The 23973-nt window shown below is 42.8% G+C and overlaps 1 protein-coding gene across 1 annotated transcript in view; it reads right to left on the minus strand.

Annotated features, from left to right (window-relative positions):
- Positions 1-23973, minus strand: part of ACBP4 (acyl-CoA binding protein 4) — a 113724-nt gene that overhangs the window by 54542 nt on the left and 35209 nt on the right. Inside the window, exons 9-11 of the mRNA XM_089402573.1 lie at positions 23900-23961; positions 23473-23612; positions 23202-23328 (exon numbers count right to left, since the gene is read on the minus strand). Coding sequence (XP_089258699.1) covers positions 23202-23328; positions 23473-23612; positions 23900-23961 — 329 coding nt within the window. The remainder of the gene's footprint in view (positions 1-23201; positions 23329-23472; positions 23613-23899; positions 23962-23973) is intronic.

Genomic DNA, 23973 nt, shown 5'->3' on the forward strand with positions numbered 1-23973 from the left:
TAAAGGTAAACAAGGTAACACACAGAAGGACTATTCCAAGGTGAAGTGTTGGAATTGTCAAAAGATGGGACACTACGCAGTTGTGTGTCCAGAGAAGAAGAAGAAGAAGGGGAAGGACCAGAGCTTGGCAGCTTCAACAGAGGTTGAGGACTTTGCAGGTCGTTTTGACCGGGAGTTTGTGTTCACTACGTGTGAGTCCTCGAGTGCAGGATCACCTGCCACACAGGTTCAGAGGGAGCATGCTTTTCCCTCGATTGGCGGAGCATCTTCGGGTATCTAGTATGTGGACAGTGGGGCTTCACGTCACATGACAGGAGTCCGGGAGTACTTCTCAGAGCTTTCAGAGAGTGGCACTGATATAGAGGTAGTACTCGATGATGACAGAGTTGTTAGAGCAGTCGGTGTGGGGACACTGACATTTCAGAGGGAGTCCAAACCTCCCTTGAAGGTGTCAGATGTTCTTTATGTGCCAAGGATGAGGAAGAACCTCATATCCGTCTCAACTTTGGAGGACAGAGGATATGAGGTACTGTTCAGGGGAGGACAGGTGTTGATGTATCCCAGGGGCACTCCAGCTGATTCAGCTAGAGTGATAGGTGTACGCCATGCAAAGTTGTACAAGTTTGCATTCCAACCCTTTTTGGCATTGAGCAGTAGTACCGACAGCAGAGCTAGCAGTTCTGAGCTATGAGAGATTTGGCACCGCAGAATGGGACATATGTATCATGGAGCCTTGAGGACCTTGCGGGAGATCACTATAGGTGTGCCAGATTTCAGTACTGATCACTTTGATACTTGCAGAGGATGTGCGATGGGCAAATTTGCCAAATCCCCTTTTCCCAGCAGTGACAGCAGAGCGACTAGGATACTTGATTTGATTCATTCTGATGTAAGCAGTCGGATGTCTCATGTTTCCTTGAATGGATATGAGTACTATGTTTTATTCATTGATGATCACTCCAGGAGGACCTGGATTTATTTCTTGAAGACCAAGCTTGAGGTCTTCAAGCGGTTTCAGGAGTTTAGAGCTCTTGTGGAGACACAGACAGGTCGGAAGATCAAGTCCCTGAGGTCGGACAATGGGGGACAGTACACCCTTGGAGAGTTTGTTGACTATTGTGCGGAGGCAGGCATTAAGAGGGAGTTCACTGTTCCTTACAACCCCCAGCAGAACGGGGTTGCGGAGAGGAAGAACAGATCCATCGTAGGGGCTGCCAAAGCCATGTTACATGATCAGGGGTTGCCATTGTTCTTGTGCGCAGAGGCCTGCAACACAGTCGTTTACATGCAGAACAGGAGTCCGCATCGTGCCTTGGGGCACATGACTCCGGAGGAGGCTTTCTCTAGGAAGAAGCCTGATATTGGTCATCTTCGTATCTTTGGGTGCATTACATACTCCTACATACCCAAGGAGAAGAGGACCAAACTAGAGCCCACCGCAAAGAAGGGTATCTTTGTGGGCTACAGTGAGACCTCAAAGGCCTTTCGAATTTACATTCCTGCACAGAGGAAAGTTGTTGTCAGGCGGGATGTGAAGTTCGAGGAGGACAGGGTCTTTAGGAGATCACGGGAGTTAGAGTATCTGGATCAGCCAGACCCTCAACAACAGTTGAGTCAGTCGCAGGGATCCAGTGGGCAGGGATTAGGAGGATCTGGAGGTACATCTATGAGGATGTCAGGGCCGTCAGTGAGCAGTGGCTCGCCGAGCCAGAGGGGTGGTGCTCCGGGCAGCATACAGAGCAGTTCATAGAGCAGTTCACTAGGGAGTCCACTGATGGACAGTTCACACGGTACCTCAGCTTCTACAGGTTCAGGTGTAGGCAGGAGGACAGTAGACAGACAGTCAGGAGTTCAGGCCCCTGATGATGATGACGAGGAGGAGTTTCATTCTCCAGTGGGAGAAGTGCGCTCAGGGAAGAGGAAGCCCAAGTGGCTTCAAGACACCTTGAGAGATGCCACATTTGTTGCTGAGCCGAAGCGGCCGGTCAGAGAGAGTAGACCACCTGAGAGGTTTTGTAGCTATATGGCAATGGTTACCAGCATCCTTGACTCTGAGCCTTCTAGCTATGAAGAGGCAGCTAGCCAACAGGTCTGGAGAGAGGCCATGCAAGAGGAGTATTCTTCTATCATGAAGAATGATGTTTGGGAGGTGGTGCCGAGGCCTGAGGGCAAATCCATGGTTACTTCCAGATGGCTTTACAAGGTAAAGCATGCTGCAGATGGCAGCATTGAGAAATTCAAAGCGAGGTTTGTGGCTAGAGGGTTCTCCCATGTAGAGGGAGTTGATTATGAGGAGACCTTCGCTCTCGTGGCTCAATATACTTCGATCCGCTCCATTATATTGATAGCAGCAGAGATGGGTTGGAAGATCCACCAGATGGATGTGAAGACTGCATTTCTCAATGGCTTCATATAGGAGGAGGTGTACATTGAGCAGCCACAGGGCTTTGAGGTGCATGGGAAGGAGTCCCATGTGTGCAGACTGAAGAAGGCCCTTTATGGCCTGAAGCAAGCTCCCAGAGCTTGGTACTCCAGGATAGATACATATTTGCAGGGGATGGGTTTCACAAAGAGTGAGGCAGATTCGAACCTTTACTTTATTGTGATAGGTGAGGAGCCTCTCATTCTGGTGTTGTATGTGGATGACTTGGTCATTACAAGTGCAGAGAGACTCATAGAGCACTGCAAGAGAGATCTTGCGACGGAGTTTGAGATGAAAGACATCGGCTTGATGCATTACTTTTTGGGTTTGGAGGTGTGGCAGGAGAAGGGGCATTTCTTCCTGGGGCAGGGGAAGTATATTGTGGACATCCTTGGCAGATTCCACATGGAGGATTGTAGACCCATGACAACACCGATGATTACCAACTGGAAGAAGCTTCATGCTTCGGATTCCGAGTTGGTGGATCCCACATTGTACAGGCAGCTGATTGGTTCCTTGATGTATTTGGTCAACACTAGACCAGATATTTGTTTTGCAGTCAACATGATGAGTCAATTTATGTGTAAGCCTAGGAAGGTTCACTGGGTGGCTGCAAAACACATTTTGCGGTACTTGCAGGGGACAGTGGATTATGGTCTGGACTACAGGCAGGGGGATGGAGTGAGATTGGCAGGATACACTAATTCTGATTGGGCAGGTTGTGCTTCTAATAGGAAGAGCACTTCAGGGTGCTGTTTTGGGTTGGGTTCAGCAGTAGTGTCATGGTTCAGCCGGAAGCAGCGGTCAGTAGCATTGAGTTCAGCGGAAGCAGAGTATATGGCAGCCAGTCTAGCTAGTTGTGAGGCCATCTGGCTTCGCAAGATGTTGTTTGGCTTATTTGGTCATCCGTTGAGACCTTCAGTGATTTATTGTGACAATCAGAGTTGCATTAATCTCACGGAGAATCCAGTATTTCATGACAGGTCAAAGCATATCGGTATCAAATATCATTTCATCAGAGACTGTGTTCAGAAGGGCGCTGTGAAGCTTGAGTATATTCCCACTGATGAGCAAGTTGCAGATATTCTTACCAAAGCCTTACCACGGGGCAAGCATGACTACTTCACAAGATGGGTGTGGTGAGGAACACCTTCCTCGGTAAGAGGGAGTGTTGAAATTTGGTACCAGAGGATAGGTGGTTCCCTAAGGCTTTGATCTTTGGCCTAGGGAAAAGTGTCCAAAAGAATTTAATTTTTCTCCTAAAGTGACTTTATAATTTTTATAAAGTTAAATCTAATTTAAAAGTGACTTTAAGTGATAAAGTTACTAAAGTCTAATTTTAAAGTGACTTTATTAAAGTCAATGTAAAATTAGAAAGGAAAAGTGACTTTGGAAATAAATGACTAAGTGGGTCTTTATTAAAGTGGGGTGAATTAAAAAATAGAAAGTGAGATTTAAATGAGCATTTAATCTCAGCCATAGATCGAAATCTATTTCAGCCATTGGATTTAGGGATCATCCAAAAGTCACTTAGGGTTAGATTAAAGGAGGAAAAGGTCATTCATTCTTTCATGAGCAGATTGAGAGAGAGAGAGAGCAAGGGAGATTTCTGGACAAGGAGGAGAAGGAGGCAGCAGCTTGGCACACATACCAAGGCAGCATTTAAGCAAATCCTTACAGCTGAATGAGCAAGCAGTAAAAGGCAGATTTTTGCTGAGCAAACAGTAAAAGGCAGATTTGTTTTTGCACAGAAATCGAGGCAGCTGATTTTCTGCACAAAAATCGAGGTCCGTACAGTCTGTCTGTACCGTCCGTACAGTCTATACAGCCATCCGTACAGTCCGTACAGCAGGTTTCAGTGTTTTGTTTTGCTGTTTGGAAATTTCCAGTGGGCTGTGAGGCTCAAAAATCGAGATAAGTTGTAAAATTTGTTCGCTGATTTTTTGTTGAATATTTCTCACTGTAAAAAGGCATTTTCCATAAATAAAGAAGAGCTCTCGAACTGGTTTTCCCCAAGAGTTGTAGGGGGTTTTTCCAGGATCACCTTGACCAAAAATTTGTGTTTAAATGTGTTTTAATGGCTGTTTGTAACTGCTGAATTTTATTTCTGCATTTTCCAGCATTCTATAAAATTTTCAGAATTTGTGTTTTCAGCAAAAATTTATTTTTCAGTGTTAAATCTATGGATATGGGAATGGGCATTTAACTATATGGGAGAAATAAGGTGAAACTGAAAACTGGGGTGGGAAAACAGAAATTTCTACATGGTATCGGAGCTTGAGTGCTGAAGTGCAGTTTGGGACAGCAAGGAGGAAAAATTACAGCTACTGATTTTTCACTTAGAAAATTCCAGCGAGCTGATTTTTCACAAACAGCAGTGTTATCTTTACTACAGCAGTGCTATTTTTTCAGTTTTAGGACAGCAGGATGTCATTGGGATTGAGGGTGGAGGATAGGCTGAATAGGTATACAAATTACAGCATTTGGAAGGAGAGAATGCAGAGTATCTTTGAGGAGGCAGAAGTCTGGGATATCATGGTGCATACCACACAGAACCCTGTTGTTGTGCCTACTGATGCTACTCAGTTGGTTGAGTATAATAAAAAGAACAACAAGGGTAAGAAGCTGATTCTAGACGGAGTCAAAGACCATTGCATTCCTCATGTGAGAAGAAAGAGCAATGCCCATGAGATGTGGACAGCATTGTCCAATCTCTACCAGAGTACCAATGAGAACCGGAAAATGGTCCTGAAGGAGAAGCTGAAGAACATTTAGATGGGTAATGATAGTGCAACTGGATATCTCACAAAGATTACTAATGTGAGAGATGAGTTGGCAGCAATTGGAGAGGCCATTCCACCCACTGAGTTGGTGTGGATTGCTGTGAACGGCCTCCCTCGTTCATGGACGAACTTTGCTGATGGGGTTTGTGCACGTGAGACCCTTCCCACATGGGAGAGGTTTTGGGATGATTGCATTCAGACAGAGATCAGGAAAGGTCAGCTTGGGGCAGCCAAGCCAGTTGAGCAGGATGAGGATGTAGCACTCTTGGCAAGAGGCAAGAAAGGCAAAGGGAAGAAAGCAGGCTTCCACACGCAATGGTGGGGGCAAAGGCAAAGGTAAAGGTAAACAAGGTAACACATAGAAGGACTATTCCAAGGTGAAGTGTTGGAATTGTCAAAAGATGGGACACTATGCAGTTGTGTATTCGGAGAAGAAGAAAAAGAAGGGGAAGGATCAGAACTTGGCAGCTTCAGCAGAGGTTGAAGACTTTGCTAATCGTTTTGACCGGGAGTTTGCGTTCACTACGTGTGATTCCTCAAGTGCAGGATCACCTGCCACACAGGTTCAGAGGGAGCATGCTTTTCCCTCGATTGGCGGAGCATCTTCGGGTATCTAGTATGTGGACAGTGGGGCTTCACGTCACATGACAGGAGTCCGGGAGTACTTCTCAGAGCTTTCAGAGAGTGGCACTGATATAGAGGTAGTACTCGATGATGACAGAGTTGTTAGAGCAGTCGGTGTGGGGACATTGACATTTCAGAGGGAGTCCAAACCTCCCTTGAAGGTGTCAGATGTTCTTTATGTGCCAGGGATGAGGAAGAACCTCATATCCGTCTCAGCTTTGGAGGACAGAGGATATGAGGTATTGTTCAGGGGAGGACAGGTGTTGAAGTATCCCAGGGTGCACTCCAACTGATTCAGCTAGAGTGATAGGTGTACGCCATGCAAAGGTGTACAAGTTTGCATTCCAGCCCCTTTTGACATTGAGCAGTAGTACCGACAGCAGAGCTAGCAGTTCTGAGCTGTGTGAGATTTGGCACCGCAGGATGGGACATGTATCATGGAGCCTTGAGGACCTTGCAGGAGATCACTACAAGTGTGCCAGATTTCAGTACTGATCACTTTGATACTTACAGAGGATGTGCGATGGGCGAGTTTGCCAAATCCCCTTTTCCCAGCAGTGACAGCAGAGCGACTAGGATACTTGATTTGATTCATTCCGATGTGAGCGGTCGAATGTCTCATGTTTCCTTGAGTGGATATGAGTACTATGTTTTATTCATTGATGATCACTCCAGGAGGACCTGGATTTATTTCTTGAAAACCAAGCTTTAGGTCTTCAAGCGGTTTCAGGAGTTTAGAGCTCTTGTGGAGATACAGACAGGTCGGAAGATCAAGTCCCTGAGGTCGGACAATGGGGGAGAGTACACCCTTGGAGAGTCTGTTGACTATTGTGCGGAGGCAGGCATTAGGAGGGAGTTCACTGTTCCTTACAACCCCTAGCAGAACGGGCTTGCGGAGAGGAAGAACAGATCCATCATAAGGGCTGCCAAAGCCATGTTACATGATCAGGGGTTGCCATTGTTCTTGTGGGCAGAGGCCTACAACACAGTTGTTTACATGCAGAACAGGAGTCTGCATCGTGCCTTGGGGCACATGACTCCGGAGGAGGCCTTCTCTAGGAAGAAGCCTGATATTGGTCATCTTCGTATCTTTGGGTGCATTACATACTCCTACATACCCAAGGAGAATAGGACCAAACTAGAGCCCACCGCAGAGAAGGGTATCTTTGTGGCCTACAGTGAGACCTCAAAGGCCTTTCGGATTTACATTCTTGCACAGAGGAAAGTTGTTGTCAGGCGGGATGTGAAGTTCGAGGAGGACAGGGCCTTTAGGAGATCACAGCAGTTAGAGTATCTGGATCAGCCAGACCCTCAGCAGCAGTTGAGTCAGTCGCAGGGATCCAGTGGGCAAGGATCGGGAGGATCTGGAGGTACATCTATGAGGATGTCAGGTCCGTCAGTGAGCAGTGGCTCGCCGAGCCAGAGGGGTTCACAAAGTAGTTCACAGAGCATACAGAGCATACAGAGCAGTTCACAGAGCAGTTCACTAGGGAGTTCACTGATGGACAGTTTACACGGTACCTCAGCTTCTACAGGTTCAGGTGCATGCAGGAGGACAGCAAACAGACAGTCAGGAGTTCAGGCCCCTGATGATGATGAGGAGGAGTTTCATTCTCCAGTGGGAGAACTGCGCTCAGGGAAGAGGAAGCCCAAGTGGCTTCAGGACACCTTGAGAGATGCCACATTTGTTGCTGAGCCGAAGAGGCCGGTCGGAGAGAGTAGACCACCTAAGAGGTTTTGTAGCTAATAGCTATATGGCAATGGTTACCAGCATCCTTGACTTTGAGCCTTCTAGCTATGAGGAGGCAGCTAGCCAACAGGTCTGGAGAGAGGCCATGCAGGAGGAGTATTCTTCTATCATGAAGAATGATGTTTCGGAGGTGGTGTCGAGGCCTGAGGGCAAATCCGTGGTTACTTCCAAATGGCTTTACAAGGTAAAGCATGTTGCAGATGGCATCATTGAGAAATTCAAAGCGAGGTTTGTGGCTAGACGGTTCTCCCAGGTAGCGGGAGTTGATTATGAGGAGACTTTCACTCCTGTTTATCATTATGTTGTTAACATGGTTCGGTTATTGCTAGGGAGAACAACTTATTTGCATGGTACAATACTTGTTAGAGCACACTCCCTTATTGGTATACATGTTCATGTTGATTTAATCAATTGGTGAGTCGTGACTATTCAGAGGTTGGATTATGGTTGTATTAGAGCATTAACATTTGTTAACACATGTTGAGGTTGATTTAATCATTCAATGCTCAATTTAATATATTTTATACATATTAATGTTAATTGCTTGAGCACCCTATTTCATTTTCCACCTTTTCACACTTGCACGGGTTAGTTGGATGTCGATTGAGAAATTATGATCCAATCTTTGCCACATTTCAAGGTTTGCATGCATTATTCCATTGTTTATTGGAGGATGGTACACCTCCTCTGGTTCGATGAGCATCATTATGGAGGCGGTTATGTTGGAGTATTTTATTGATAACCACTTTGGCACTTCTTCCTAGGGCCCACTTCATATGGAGGATATTTTATATTTGATGGTTAGTTGAGGTAGTTACATGGCACAATCATCTAGGGCACACCTCTCCCAGGTGTTCTTGTTGAAATTTGGTACCGGAGGACAGGTGGTTCCCTTAGGCTTTGATCTTTGGCCTAGGGAAAAGTGTCCAAAAGAATTTAATTTTTCTCCTAAAGTGACTTTATAATTTTATAAAGTTAAATCTAATTTAAAAGTGACTTTAAGTGATAAAGTTATTAAGTCTAATTTTAAAGTGACTTTTATAAAGTCAATGAAAAATTAGAAAGGAAAAGTGACTTTGGAAATAAATGACTAAGTGGGTCTTTATTAAAGTGGGGTGAATTAAAAAATAGAAAGTGAGATTTAAATGAACATTTAATCTCAACCATTGATCTAAATCTATTTCAGCCATTGGATTTAGAGATCACCCAAAAGTCACTTGGATCACCCAAAAGTCACTTGGAGTTATATTAAAGGAGGAAAAGGAGGAAAAGGTCATTCATTCTTTCATGAGCAGATTGGGAGAAGGAGAGCAAGAGAGATTTCTGAGCAGGGAGGAGAAGGAGACAGCAGCTTGGCACACATTCCAAGGCAGCAGTTGAGCAGATTTGTACAACTGATTCAGCACATAGTGAAAGGCAGATTTTTGCACAAAAATCGAGGAGCAGTTTGCTGATTTTTCTGCACACAAAACGGAGGTCGTACAGCATTTATTGCTATCCTGTTTGCTGTAATTTCCAGATTGCTGTGAGGCACGGGAAAGGAGATAAGTTGTAAATTTGCTTGCTGATTTTTTGCTGAATAATTCTCACTGTAAAAAGACAATTTTCAGAAATAAAGAAGAGCTCTCAAATTGGTTTTCCCCAAGAGTTGTAGGGGGTTTTTCCAGGGTCAAGTTGACCAAAAATATCAGTGTTTTAATGTGTTTTAATGGCTGTTTTTAATTGCTGATTTTTAATTCTGCAATTTCCAGCATTCTGAAAAATTTCCAGAATTTGTGTTTTCAGCAATATTTATTTTTTTCAGTCTGTTAAATGTATGGTTATGGGAATGGGCATTTAACTACATGGGAGAAATAAGGAGAAACTGAAAACCGGGGTGGGAAAACAGAAATTTTTACATGGTATCAGAGCTTGAGTGCTGAAGGGCAGTTTGGGACAGCAAAAGGAAAAATTACAGTTGCTGATTTTTCACTCAGAAAATTCCAGCAAGCTGATTTTTTCATAAACAGCAGTTTTATCTTTACTACAGCAGTGCTATTTTTCAGTTTTAGGACAGCAGGATGTCATTGGGATTGAGGGTGGAGGATAGGCTAAATGGGCATATAAATTACAGCGTTTGGAAGGAGAGAATGCAGATTATCTTTGAGGAGGCAGAAGTCTGGGATATCATGGTGCATACCGCACAGAACCCTGTTATTGTGCCCACTGATGTTACTCAGTTGGCTGAGTATAAAAAGAAGAACAATAAGGGTAAGAGGCTGATTCTAGACGGAATCAAAGACCATTGCATTCCTCATGTGAGAGGAAAGAGCAATGCCCATGAGATGTGGACAGCATTGTCCAATCTCTACCAGAGTACTAATGAGAACCGGAAGATGGTCCTGAAGGAGAAGCTGAAGAACATTAAGATGGGGAATGATAGTGCAGCTGGATATCTCACAAAGATTACCAATGTGAGAGATGAGTTGGCAGCGATTGGAGAGGCCATTCCATCCACTGAGTTGGTGCGTATTGCAGTGAATGGCCTCCCCCGTTCATGGTTGAACTTTGCTGATGGGGTTTGTGCACGTGAGACCCTTCCCACATGGGAGAGGTTTTGGGATGATTGTATTCAGACAGAGATCAGGAAAGGACAGCTTGGGGCAGCCAAGCCAGTTGAGCAGGATGAGGACGTAGCACTGGTGGCAGGAGGCAAGAAAGGCAAAGGGAAGAAGCAGGCTTCCACAAGCAGTGGTGGGGGCAAAGGCAAAGGTAAAGGTAAACAAGGTAACTCACAGAAGGACTATTCCAAGGTGAAGTGTTGGAATTGTCAAAAAATGGGACACTATGCAGTTGTGTGTCCGGAGAAGAAGAAGAAGAAGGGGAAGAACCAGGACGTGGCAGCTTCAGCAGAGATTGAGGACTTTGCTGGTCGTTTTGACCGAGAGTTTGCGTTCACTACGTGTGAGTCCTCTAGTACAGGATCACCTGCCACACAGGTTCAGAGGGAGCATGCTTTTCCCTCGATTAGCGGAGCATCTTCAGGTATCTGGTATGTGGACAGTGGGGCTTCACGTCACATGACAGTAGTCCGGGAGTACTTATCAGAGCTTTCAGAGAGTGGCACTGATATTGAGGTAGTACTCGGTGATGACAGAGTTGTTAGAGCAGTCGGGGTGGGGACAGTGACATTTCAGAGGGAGTCCAAACCTCCCTTGAAGGTGTCAGAGGTTCTTTATGTGCCAGGGATGAGGAAGAACCTCATATCCGTCTCAGCTTTGGAGGACAGAGGATATGAGGTACTGTTCAGGGGAGGACAGGTGTTAATGTATCCCAGGGACGCTCCAGCTGATTCAGCTAGAGTGATAGGTGTACGCCATGCAAAGGAGTACAAGTTTGCATTCCAGCCCCTTTTGGCATTGAGCAGTAGTACCGACAGCAGAGCTAGCAGTTCTGAGCTGTGTGAGATTTGGCACCGCAGGATGGGACATATGTATCATGGAGCCTTGAGGACATTGCGGGAGATCACTACAGGTGTGCCAGATTTCAGTACTGATCACTTTGATACTTGCAGAGGTTGTGTGATGGGCAAGTTTGCCAAATCCCCTTTTCCCAGCAGTGACAGCAGAGCGACGGGGATACTTGATTTGATTCATTCCGATGTGAGCGGTCGGATGTCTCATGTTTCCTTGAGTGGATATGAGTACTATGTGTTATTCATTGATGATCACTCCAGGAGGACCTGGATTTATTTTTTGAAGACCAACAGTGAGGTCTTCAAGCGGTTTCAGGAGTTCAGAGCTCTTGTGGAGACACAGACAGGCCGAAAGATCAAGTCCTTGAGGTCGGACAATGGAGGAGAGTACACCCTTGGAGAGTTTGTTGACTATTGTGCGGAGGCAGGCATTAGGAGGGAGTTCATTGTTCCTTACAACCCCCAGCAGAACGGGGTTGCGGAGAGGAAGAACAGATCCATCATAGAGGCTGCCAAAGCTATGTTACATGATCAGGGGTTGCCATTGTTCTTGTGGGCAGAGGCCTGCAACACAGCTGTTTACTTGCAGAACAGGAGTCCGCATCGTGCCTTGGGGCACATGACTCCGGAGGAGGCTTTCTCTGGGAAGAAGCCTGATCTTGGTCATCTTCATATCTTTGGATGCATTACATACTCCTATATACCCAAGGAGAAGAGGACCAAACTAGAGCCCACCGCAGAGAAGGGTATCTTTGTGGGCTACAGTGAGACCTCAAAGGCCTTTCGGATTTACATTCCTGCACAGAGGAGAGTTGTTGTCAGACGGGATGTGAAGTTCGAGGAGGACAGGGCCTTTAGGAGGTCACGGGAGTTAGAGTATCTGGATCAGCCAGACCCTCAGCAGCAGTTGAGTCAGTCGCAGGGATCCAGTGGGCAGGGATCAGGAGGATCCGGAGGTACATCTATGAGGATGTCAGGTCCGTCAGTGAGCAGTGGCTCATCGAGCCAGAGGGGTGGTGCTCCGGGCAGCATACAGAGCAGTTCACAGAGCAGTTCACTAGGGAGTCCACTGATGGACAGTTCACACGGTACCTCAGCTTCTACAGGTTCAGGTGCAGGCAGGAGGACAGCAGACAGACAGTCAGGAGTTCAGGCTACTGATGATGATGAGGAGGAGGAGTTTCATTCTCCGGTGGGAGAAGCATGCTCAGGGAAGAGGAAGCCCAAGTGGCTTCAGGACACCTTGAGAGATGCCACATCTGTTGCTGAGCCGAAGAGGCCGGTCAGAGAGAGTAGACCACCTGAGAGGTTTTGTAGTTATATGGTGATGATTACCAGCATCTTTGACTCTGAGCCTTCTAGCTATGAGGAGGCAGCTAGCTAGCAGGTCTGGAGAGAGGCCATGCAGGAGGAGTATTCTTCTATCATGAAGAATGATGTTTGGGAGGTGGTGCCGAGGCCTGAGGGCAAATCCGTGGTTACTTCCAGATGGCTTTACAAGGTAAAGCATGCTGCAGATGGCAGCATTGAGAAATTCAAAGCGAGGTTTGTGGCTAGAGGGTTCTCCCAGGTAGAGGGAGTTGATTATGAGGAGACCTTCGCTCCCGTGGCTCGATATACTTCGATCCGCTCCATTATATCGATAGCAGCAGAGATGGGTTGGAAGATCCACCAGATGGATGTGAAGACCGCATTTCTCAATGGCTTCATACAGGAGGAGGTGTACATTGAGCAGCCACAGGGCTTTGAGGTGCATGGGAAGGAGTCCCATGTGTGCAGATTGAAGAAGGCCCTTTATGGCCTGAAGCAAGCTCCCAGAGCTTGGTACTCCAGGATAGATGCATACTTGCAGGGGATGGGTTTCACAAAGAGTGAGGCAGATCCGAACCTTTACTTTATTGTGATTGGTGAGGAGCCTCTCATTCTGGTGCTGTATGTGGATGACTTGATCATTACAGGTGCAGAGAGACTCATAGAGCACTGCAAGAGAGATCTTGCGGCGGAGTTTGAGATGAAGGACATCGGCTTGATGCATTACTTTTTGGGTTTGGAGGTGTGGCAGGAGGAGGGGCATTTCTTCCTGGGGCAGGGGAAGTATATTGTGGACATCCTTAGCAGATTCCACATGGAGGATTGTAGACCCATGTCGACACCGATGATCACCAACTGGAAGAAGCTTCATGCTTCGAATTCCGAGTTGGTGGATCCCACATTGTACAGGCAGCTGATTGGTTCCTTGATGTATTTGGTCAACACTAGACCAGATATCTGTTTTGCAGTCAACACGATGAGTCAGTTTATGTGTGAGCCTAGGAAGGTTCACTGGGTGGCTGCAAAACACATTTTGCGGTACTTGCAGGGGACAGTGGATTATGGTCTGGACTACAGGCAGGGAGATGGAGTGAAATTGGCAGGATACACTGATTCTGATTGGGCATGTTGTGCTTCTGATAGGAAGAGCACTTCAGGGTGTTGTTTTGGGTTGGGTTCAGCAGTAGTGTCATGGTTCAGCCGGAAGCAGCAGTCAGTAGCACTGAGTTCAGCGGAAGCAGAGTATATGGCAGCGAGTCTAGCTAGTTGTGAGGCCATCTGGCTTCGCAAGATGTTGTTTGGCTTATTTGGTCAGCCGTTGAGACCTTCAGTGATTTACTGTGATAATCAGAGTTGCATTAAACTCACGGAGAATCCAGTATTTCATGACAGGTCAAAGCATATCGGGATCAGATATCATTTCATCAGAGACTATGTTCAGAAGGGAGTTGTGAAGCTTGAGTATATTTCCACTGATGAGCAGGTTGCAGATATCCTTACCAAAGCCTTACCACGGGGCAAGCATGTCTACTTCAGAGACAAGATGGGTGTGGTGAGGAACACCTTCCTCGGTAAGAGGGAGTGTTGAAATTTGGTACCGGAGGACAGGTGGTTCCCTTAGGCTTTGATCTTTGGCCTAGGGAAAAGTGTCCAAAAGAATTTAATTTTTCTCCTAAAGTGACTTTATAATTTTATAAAGTTAAATCTAATTTAAAAGTGGCTTTAAGTGATAAAGTTATTAAGTCTAATTTTAAAGTGACTTTTATAAAGTCAATGAAAAATTAGAAAGGAAAAGTGACTTTGGAAATAAATGACTAAGTGGGTCTTTATTAAAGTGGGGTGAATTAAAAAATAGAAAGTGAGATTTAAATGAGCATTTAATCTCAACCATTGATCTAAATCTATTTCAGCCATTGGATTTAGAGATCACCCAAAAGTCACTTGGATCACCCAAAAGTCACTTGGAGTTATATTAAAGGAGGAAAAGGAGGAAAAGATCATTCATTCTTTCATGAGCAGATTGGGAGAAGGAGAGCAAGAGAGATTTCTGAGCAGGGAGGAGAAGGAGACAGCAGCTTGGCACACATTCCAAGGCAGCAGTTGAGCAGATTTGTACAACTGATTCAGCACATAGTGAAAGGCAGATTTTTGCACAAAAATCGAGGAGCAGTTTGCTGATTTTTCTGCACACAAAACGGAGGTCGTACAGCATTTATTGCTGTCCTGTTTGCTGTAATTTCCAGATTGCTGTGAAGCACGGGAAAGGAGATAAGTTGTAAATTTGCTTGCTGATTTTTTGCTGAATAATTCTCACTGTAAAAAGACAATTTTCAGAAATAAAGAAGAGCTCTCAAACTGGTTTTCCCCAAGAGTTGTAGAGGGTTTTTCCAGGGTCAAGTTGACCAAAAATATCAGTGTTTTAATGTGTTTTAATGGCTGTTTTTAATTGCTGATTTTTAATTCTGCAATTTCCAGCATTCTGAAAAATTTCCAGAATTTGTGTTTTCAGCAATATTTATTTTTTTCAGTCTGTTAAATGTATGGTTATGGGAATGGGCATTTAACTACATGGGAGAAATAAGGAGAAACTGAAAACCGGGGTGGGAAAACAGAAATTTTTACAGTTCTCTCATCATTGTTGCACGAATATTTTCAGCTATACTTGGCATCATTTGACCTCTATTGGATAGCACCCTCACCCTTTTGACTTGGCACAAATTCTATTTTATGGAGGAGTTTTATTGAGGAACATGTGGCATATTAAGAGGACAAGTGTCTCCTTGCATGCATCCTGCATGGTCTAGGAACTTGAGGAGGGACACATGTGTCACTTTGCATGAATGTATTTGGTATCCTTTCTATATTTGGAGCATTATTTTAGAGGTTGCACGTGTGGAGACATTCCACTTGCAACTTTGGGAGTTGATCACCCTTTTCCCACATGGAGTAATCCATCTAGTTGGTACTTTGCACATTCATCCACAGAGTTGATTGCCTTGGGAATCACACGTGTGGATTGGTTGCATGCATCTTGTAGACCACTTGTTTTTCTGAGATGGTTGTTATGGAGCATTCTCATTGGAGGATAATTATATTGTTTTCTCACTCATTCATTCATCTTGGACAAAACACTTGATGAGCTTTTCTAGGTGAATCTTGGAGCACATCCTCCCATGTTAAAGATATTTTATTATATTTTGCCACATCACTCCTCTTAACCCTAGAGCGGTGACATAGGGCATATTTTAGATGACATCATGGTTGAGGAGGCATTTTATGGAAATATGTGCATCCACTTTGTGCTTTTCTTGGAGTGAAGAGCTCCCATGATCCATTTTGTCACCTGCTTGATGCACCTTGAGCACTTGTGGAAGATGATGTCATGGTGGAGGCAAGGTCATTTGGGAGTGGGAGCAGAAGCGAGGAATGACATTTTCGAAAGCTCCCGGTTCGGGAGCGAATCAGGAGCGAATTTTTATATAATATATATTTTTATATATTTTGATGCATATATGTCAACTAAAACATGTTGGATTGAACCATATAATATCAATCATCTAGAAGTTATAATCCTCATCAACCATGTCCACAAGTTAATAACATACAACATATCGAGTCTCATGATTCATCGATCTTAAAGTTTCGAGCTTTCAAAATTCAATATATAACATTTATCATCATTGATCACTAAAGTTGTACTTTTAAAGTTTACAACAAAGAATATCTAACATGAAATTAAATGTTTCAACTTTCATGAAGCATCATATAATATATTCATAATTCATTACCAATTTACCAATGACTTAAAATTGCCAAATTCAAACTTCAAACTTAAATTGTCATATATAGTTTACAAAAAAATATCATAATAAATATGAAAAAGTCAACAGTTATAAAAACTACTAGAAACTAGAAAAGACAAGTAAATCCATTATCTACTGCTAATGCTTAGGCCTCTTGCCACGACAAATGTCTAATTTTTTAGAAGTCCTTGGTGGTCTACTTGGAGTCTCCTCTTGCATAATCGGACAACCAGAACCAGAAGGCATATGCCCTCCACGTGAGGATGTAGATGCAGGTGGCAGCAGCAAAAGCAAAGATGTTGGAACTCGAGCACTGCTACTGGAGGGTGGGGATGGCATGGTTGGTGTTGCTTCATCATTATATTTCAAAAGTTTTGTTTCCAATTCTTCTAGATGTAGAGCACCATCCTCCAAATTATCTTCCTCTGGGTTGTTGTCCCATGTTGTATATGATATATCCTCACGAGCTTGATCACAATAATGACTCAACAACCTCAGGTTGTAGTGCACATAAACCAAGCTTTTTGCTTGGTTTTCATTGAGTTTGTTTCTTCTCACATTATGGATGAAGTTGTAGGTGCTCCAACACCTCTCTGCAAAATAAGTATTTAAAACCTGTGAAAGCACTTTTTTTGCCAATTTTGGCAAAAGTCCCTGCCCACCATATGCGTCCCACCATGTGATAGCATCAAATTTGTCCCTATCTTCCATTGCATGCAAAGAACCAAACAAGTCAATGCTAGTGAAGTATCTGCCTAATTCAAGACGCAAATTAGCACACTCCTCACTGTCAAGGACTAGCTTGTCTAATGCTTTCATATATCCACTTTGTACCTCTAGATCTGTATGGGGTTTGGCCCTAGCCCCACCCCCAGGTGCAGTTTTGCCCAACGAAGATGGAGAGTAGTATTTTGGGATAGGGATATATGCTAAGGCATGTAGTGGAACATTAAGTTTATTCCACCGCACACACAAAATTGTGAATTATATCATACAAGTTGGGATCTTTTTCCTGAACAATATCTTTTATGTGCCCCAACATGTTATCCATCTACTCATACACCTCCCGAATCACTGGTGCATTTGTATCTACAAAACGAATCATGTTATAAATGGGCTTGGTGAATTGCAAAACTTCCCTCACACATGCCCAAAACAAACCATCAAAAGCAGTGCCCTCCACATGTTCAAAACCTTGCTTGTCAACTACAGTTGGAGCCATGTCCTTCAATACCTGCCAGTGTTGACTTGATCCCATGCTATCCAATGACTCTCTTACCTTCAAAAGGCACTTGAAGATGAGGTAATAGCTAGCAAATCTAGCCTTCTTAATCTTCAATAGCTCCAAACTTGAGTGACTACGGAAAATCCCATGGGTATTAGTATGATTTGTAATAAATTTTATCATTTTTTCCCTCTCTTGTACAAATCACCAATTCATTCGTATTGAGGGTGTTTGTTCTTAATAATATCATGCATCCAAAGGTTCATTATGTGAACCAAACACCTAGACCAAAATATGTTGGGGTATCTGTTATGAAAATAGCTCAAGAAAAAGATAGAAAAGATAGATCAACGCCTTAGAATTCAGCCTCTTCGAGGGGGCAACCTCCTTTACATTACATAAATGAACAATTCTTGGATGATACAAATGAAAAGACCTCCTTTCTATATATAGGAGTCTAAGAGGTCATAACATAATCAGAGCCGACATAACAATAATAATGTAAGGGCACAATAATAACAATAGTGGGCTTCTATGGGGCACGCCGCACAATAGTAACAATAAGGGCACTACATGGGTACATCAATATAATAAGTGGGTTGTACTAATAACAATAAGGGTTTACACTAGTAGTATAGGGGCCTAACATGCCCCTCTCCTTCAAAAAGCATTGTCCTCAACGCTTGAGTAGTTCTTGATGCTTCTGTATAAAATTCTTGTCCTCCCATGTGGAATCTTCAGCGGATAAGTTCTTCCACTTGATGAGATACTCTGAAATTGATCAATTTCGTAGCTGTCGGGTTCTTGTTTCTGTGATTGCTCCAGGTTCCAATATGAATTTTCGTTCCTCTTCAATTTCTGGCAATATTGTTTGAATTGGGATCTTTTGCAACTTTTGAATAAGTGGCCATACTTCTTCGTCCTTCTTCCATTCATCCCTTGCTTTGTTTATCCAATCTGGTTGGATAATAGAAATAGCACAAAACAATGCTTCCACATCCTCATCCTTGAAGAGTCTTCCCATTCGGTAAGGTCGCCATTTTTTAAGTGCATGTAGTATTGCCAACATTTCCTTCTCATAAATAGCTTGCTTGAGATGTAGCAGTAAAAATACCCAATCACCTACATCAAAACATTTTTCACTACGATGTTGATCTACCTGTTGTTTCGCTTGATTTTGCACCGAACTGGCGTTATCCTTTAAAATTTGGATAACTTGTTGTTGATGCTCGATGTGATCTTTCACTGCTTGAACCTTTTTCTTCTTGATATGTCCTTCTATCTCTATGAGTTTGAGGAGTGGTAATTTCTTCCAATCCTTTACAAGATATGGTCGGATCCATTTCTTGATGCTCGATGTGATCTTTCACTTCTTGAACATTTTTCTTCTTGATATGTCCTTCTATCTTGATAGTTTGAGGAGTGGTAATTTCAACCAATGAATTACAAGATATAGTTGGATTCGTTTCTTCTTTCTCGATGTGATCTTTCACTCCTTGCACCTTTTTTTTCTTGATATGTCCTTCTGTCTTGCGAGTTTGAGGAGTGATAATTCTTGCCAATGCTTTACAAGATATAGTCTAATTCATTTCTTCTTTCTCTAGGGTGGGGTCCTGGCGTATATCTTCTTCTTTTGATGTTTCTTGATCATTTTCTTCCTCCTCTTCATATTCTATGTAAAATAATTTCTTCTCAGCACACTTATGACCTTGACTGCATTTGCTATCACAATTGTAACAAAGCCCTTTTTCTCTTTTTTCTTTCAATTGTTGTGGTGTAACCCTTGTAGGTTGTGGAAGGCTAGGAGAAACAACACTTCCATATTTATAATTGTGAGGGGTATGCGGGTATGCTTCCTAGTTTCCATAATTTTGCTTTCCACTATGTCACAAAGCCCTTTTACTCTTTCCAATTGTTGTGGTGTTGCTCTAAAGAAAGTGTTGCTCTTTGTATCCTCATAATGTGCTATCATTTCCTCCGTGAAAATTGACCACGTAAAAAGTTGTTTACGAGAACAAAGCCCTTCATACCATAAAAACTGATCTGGTTCTAAATATGAAGATGCAATACATACCTTTTGTAACAGTGGTACACCATGTAGATCAAAATATTGTTCCATCTGAAGTATCCAGTTTACTGGATCCTTGCCATCAAACTTCCTCATCTTGCTTTTTCTTGATTTTAGGAGCTCGATCTTGAAACGACTGTAACTCTGTACTTTCGGATCTTTAAGTTCTGAAATTGTGACCTGTGGTAGCCCTCTGTGTCCTCTTTCCAATGCCACCAGTCTGACCCCAATTGGATTCTCCAATGAAGAGTTATGCCAAATCTCCCACAGTGACCTGATTATAGACTAATTTAGTAGAGCGAACTTGTACGACATGCCACGTGTCCCTGTTTTGACCTTTGGCTCTGAAAAATATATACAAGAAACTACAGTCCGTCCTCTTTCTGTACCTTCTTACAAAATTTCAATCCGATGCTCAGAGAGAAAGTTATGATGATTTTCCCCAGGTCACCTGTTTGGAATGTAATTCAAGAGTCTGCAAAAAGACCAACTTCCTCAGATCATATCTCCGCAAATATAGCGCGAAAAACTCTGAAATTTGGACCCGAGCTTCAGCGCGATGTCTTCTCAAATGGGTTTTTTTTAGCTTCTGAAATGTCGCAGAAAAAAAGTTATAGCGAAAATGCCACGATGACCTGTTTGGAGCAGCGAAACCCTAGAATCCAAAGCTCTGATACCAAATGTTATGAAACCAGCTCAAGGAAAAGATAGAAAAGATAGATCAACGCCTAGAATTCAGCCTCTTCGAGGGGGAAACCTCCTTTACATTACATAAATGAACAATTCTTGGATGATACAAATGAAAAGACCTCATTTCTATATATAGGAGTCTAAGGGGTCATAACATAATCAGAGCCGACATAACAATAATAATGTAAGGGCACAATAATAACAATAGTGGGCTTCTATGGGGCACAATAGTAACAATAAGGGCACTACATGGGTACATCAATATAATAAGTGGGTTGTACTAATAACAATAAGGGGTTACAATAGTAGTATAGGGGCCTAACAGTATCTATCCTCAATAATTGCTCTCGTTGCCTTACAATTAGAAGCATTATCAGTGATGACTTGGATGACATTGTATGGGCCAATAAGTTCAATTGTTTGAAGTAATGGTTCTGCAAAGTTGATGATGGTCTTGAACTTTTCTGAGTTATCATATGCTAAAAGGAAGACTACACCACTAGTAGATGGCTTGCCTTTTACATTTGTCCATCCATCAGATACAATAGATACCCCATGCTCATTCCAAGAATTTGTCATTTTACCCAAAGCATGTGCTATTTTTGCTTTTTCATGATCAAGTCCCACAGTTCTTGTCTTGTAATACCCAGGGCTCTTGTATCCTTTGGGGGCATCATTAATGGAAAAAACCATTTCATGCCAATAAGGTGAGCGAAGAACATTGAATGGTATTCCACATGCATAGGGAAACCGACAAATTTTTGAATCCACATCATTCCTACACCCTTCATCAAGGAAACCTGATATGGTTTTACGCCTTGAAGGGATGTTTGTTCCTATGCCTCCATATCCACAGCCATGGGAGGATGTTGATGGAGTTTTTTGTCTATGTGATTGTGGGCTATCATGTTCAAAGTCACCGTTTGACCTTTTAGATTTATATTGGGCTTCCTCCTCTTCCCTTGTGTATTTAGAGGGAGTTGTGTCAAGTGATTGCCAAGCCATATAGCCATGATGTTTGAAGTTTTGGTTCTTTGAACTTTGGTGGAGTTATAGTTTCTTGCCTGCAATAAAATTGAGGAATGTGAATGGGAAAGAGAGAAGAGAACATTTTCATTTAACAATGAACATATAAAAAACACAAATGCTAGATTAGATTCCAGATCCTACCTCTTTGGCCTTCAATCCTAAGCTCCAATCTCCCTTGCAAGCCCCTCAAGCTCTCAAGCAATCCTCTCAATCTTTTTCTCAATCTTCCTTGTCAACTCAAGCTCCAATTCCAAAAGCCCTCTCTTGCTCTCTCAATATGCAAATTGTGAATTATAGAAGGGGAGGAGGCCCTTTTATTGCTTTTGGGCCTTCCCCTCCCTCCCTTGCTTGTTGCGCGGCCCGCCATTTTTGCCCATGGGGAGCAAATTTTTTTAAGCAGGACCGATCGCTCCCACTTTCAAAAATTTGCTTTGGGAGTGAACACTCCCCGACTGCTTCCAAAAAACAGGTAGCGAATTATTTTTAAGGGAACATGCTCTCGAGCGGAGTGCACTTCGAGAGCTGGTTCGAGGGGGGCAAGGGGCGCTCCCCCACAACCCTGGATGGAGATCCTTATTTCCCACACGTATGGGCTACTTTTGGCACTTATGTTATGATTTTAATCTATCCTAAGGTTGCCTTGTAACCTTATACTTGTTGAACGCTTAAGCTATCTTGTTTTAAGACTTTGATTCTAAAATTATCAAAATAAAGCATGTTAGACCTCATATAAATAGAGGAGGCCTTAATTCATTTTATCATCATCATTCCCTCATCAAACTTTCCTCTCTTTGGGACTATGCAATAGTCCTTCCCTCCTATACTTGGCTGAAATGTGATCTTAGTGGTGCAAATTGCTTTGAAAATAGAATTTTACTTGAAGATGGTTTCCTAGGATTGCTTGAGCCTTGAAGTGATTTTTGTGAGAATCTTGTAAGTTTATTCTATATTTTCTATATTTTGCATGTTATATTCATGATGTAGGATTTGTACATGTGCCATGGTTGAAATTGCTAAATTTACCTAAAAATTTTCCTCCTTGTGATATGTAAAAGTATTTTCCTTGAATCCTTTAAGAAAACTTCAAGTGTGCACCTCTTAAACATCTACCCTCACAAGGAAAACGCTAAGGTTTATAAGAGGATGCCCTAGTCATCTCACCCTCTTCATCAAAGTCATTCTCATTGAATTTTCCCTAGAAGACACCATTACAAGGCACTAGGCTAGGTGATCTTGACCAAATGCTATTCTTTAATAATTTCTCCTTCTCTCTTAAACTCTAGATATTTAGGATCAGGTTTAGGTTTTACATGAAATATTGCTAAATAGTAATTTCCTTTGATGTGTCATTGTTCTTTAAATAGGGAATGCATTAATAATTATCTAAAAGCAAAATCTAGCAATTTATTGCATTTTAAACCCTATTTCTAGGGCAGTTATTTCCAGCATTATTAAAGTTGATTGTGGCATGCTATTTGGGGCCCTTTCCCCTTGATTAATCACAAATCAACTCACCCTCATTAAAGTTTCGACCGATGTTTCCTTGATTCCACCCAATATTTGGTATGCACTAATCTTGGGATTACGCTCACCCCTTTCTTCTCACAACAGTCATTTTTCCACCTATACTACAACCATTTGATTTGTTAAGGCTTACTCTACAAGCATTACTTAGAGCCTTAGCAATCCTACTTTGGGATAACCACCTTGTGTTGGAGAAAAGAGAGGAAGAGTTACTGAGGTGACAATGGGTACCCTTCCTAAGTTACACAAAAGCTAACACCTTGTGTTTGGGACTTTATACTTTTGTGGGTGCTAGAACTCGTAAAATCTTCTCCTTAAGGGAACAGTCAATGCCAATAGCTAATAAAATAATTCAGAGCTAAAAAAGGCTCATCACCTTATGGATCAGACAATCAAGACACAAACACCTGCATCACAAAGATGTCTATGGAATTGGAAGCCAAGAATGACAAGTGCAGCAGCTAGCCTAGTTAAAAAATTTAGATTAGTTCCTTTTCAAAAACAAATTGTGAACTTACACTCTGCAAGTCAAGGACATGAAGACAATTGAAACATGTGGAATGAGAACCGCCACCAAAAATCAAAAGATACCGATTTGCGTGTACTGTAGCAATGTGATCAGACCGTGGTGTTGGAGGCGTACCCCTAGTGAAACACGCAATGATACACAAATGAAATATTCAGCCTGATAAGATCTTAACAAGTGACAAAATACAAAACAGATAATTCCAATTTTCCATGTCAATAAGTATAGCTAAAAAATAGCATGTCATATGGTCACTTGCTTACACAGCTTCTACAGCATCCCAAGTCATCGTTTCCAAGTCGAGAATATTCAGATCATTCAGAAGACTCCTCCTTGAGTCTTCACCACCAAACATAATTAAACTGGACCCTACGAGAGTGACAGATTGACCACCGCGTGCAATCTGATAAGATAAAAAACAAATATCTATTATTGAGATTGCAAGGTTTTCCATTAAGGTACAGAACGGGTCCCTTTAGCTGCAAGCAGGGATGAATGAAAAAACATAAAACTAATATCAGGCATCTAGCATAATTAAATAGAGGATATGTTCAGAAACATATCCCTTCAATCAATAATTTTCACCTTGGACCTGATTCAACTTTCAATCTGCATACCAGACCCCAGAGCATGGGAAGGTTAATTTGTGTAGAAAACAGTAGGCAAAGTAAGCAGTGACAGAGAATTTACCGGAGGTTTTCCATATGATTTTAGTACACACCATGTACAGGATTCTGTGTCAAAGGATCGAACTGCAGTGGTAC

This window comes from Pinus tabuliformis, chromosome 2_1 (assembly GCF_031772625.1).
Source record: "Pinus tabuliformis cultivar Carrire ecotype Pingquan chromosome 2_1, CPIR1, whole genome shotgun sequence".
Classification (NCBI taxonomy): Eukaryota; Viridiplantae; Streptophyta; class Pinopsida; order Pinales; family Pinaceae; genus Pinus; species Pinus tabuliformis.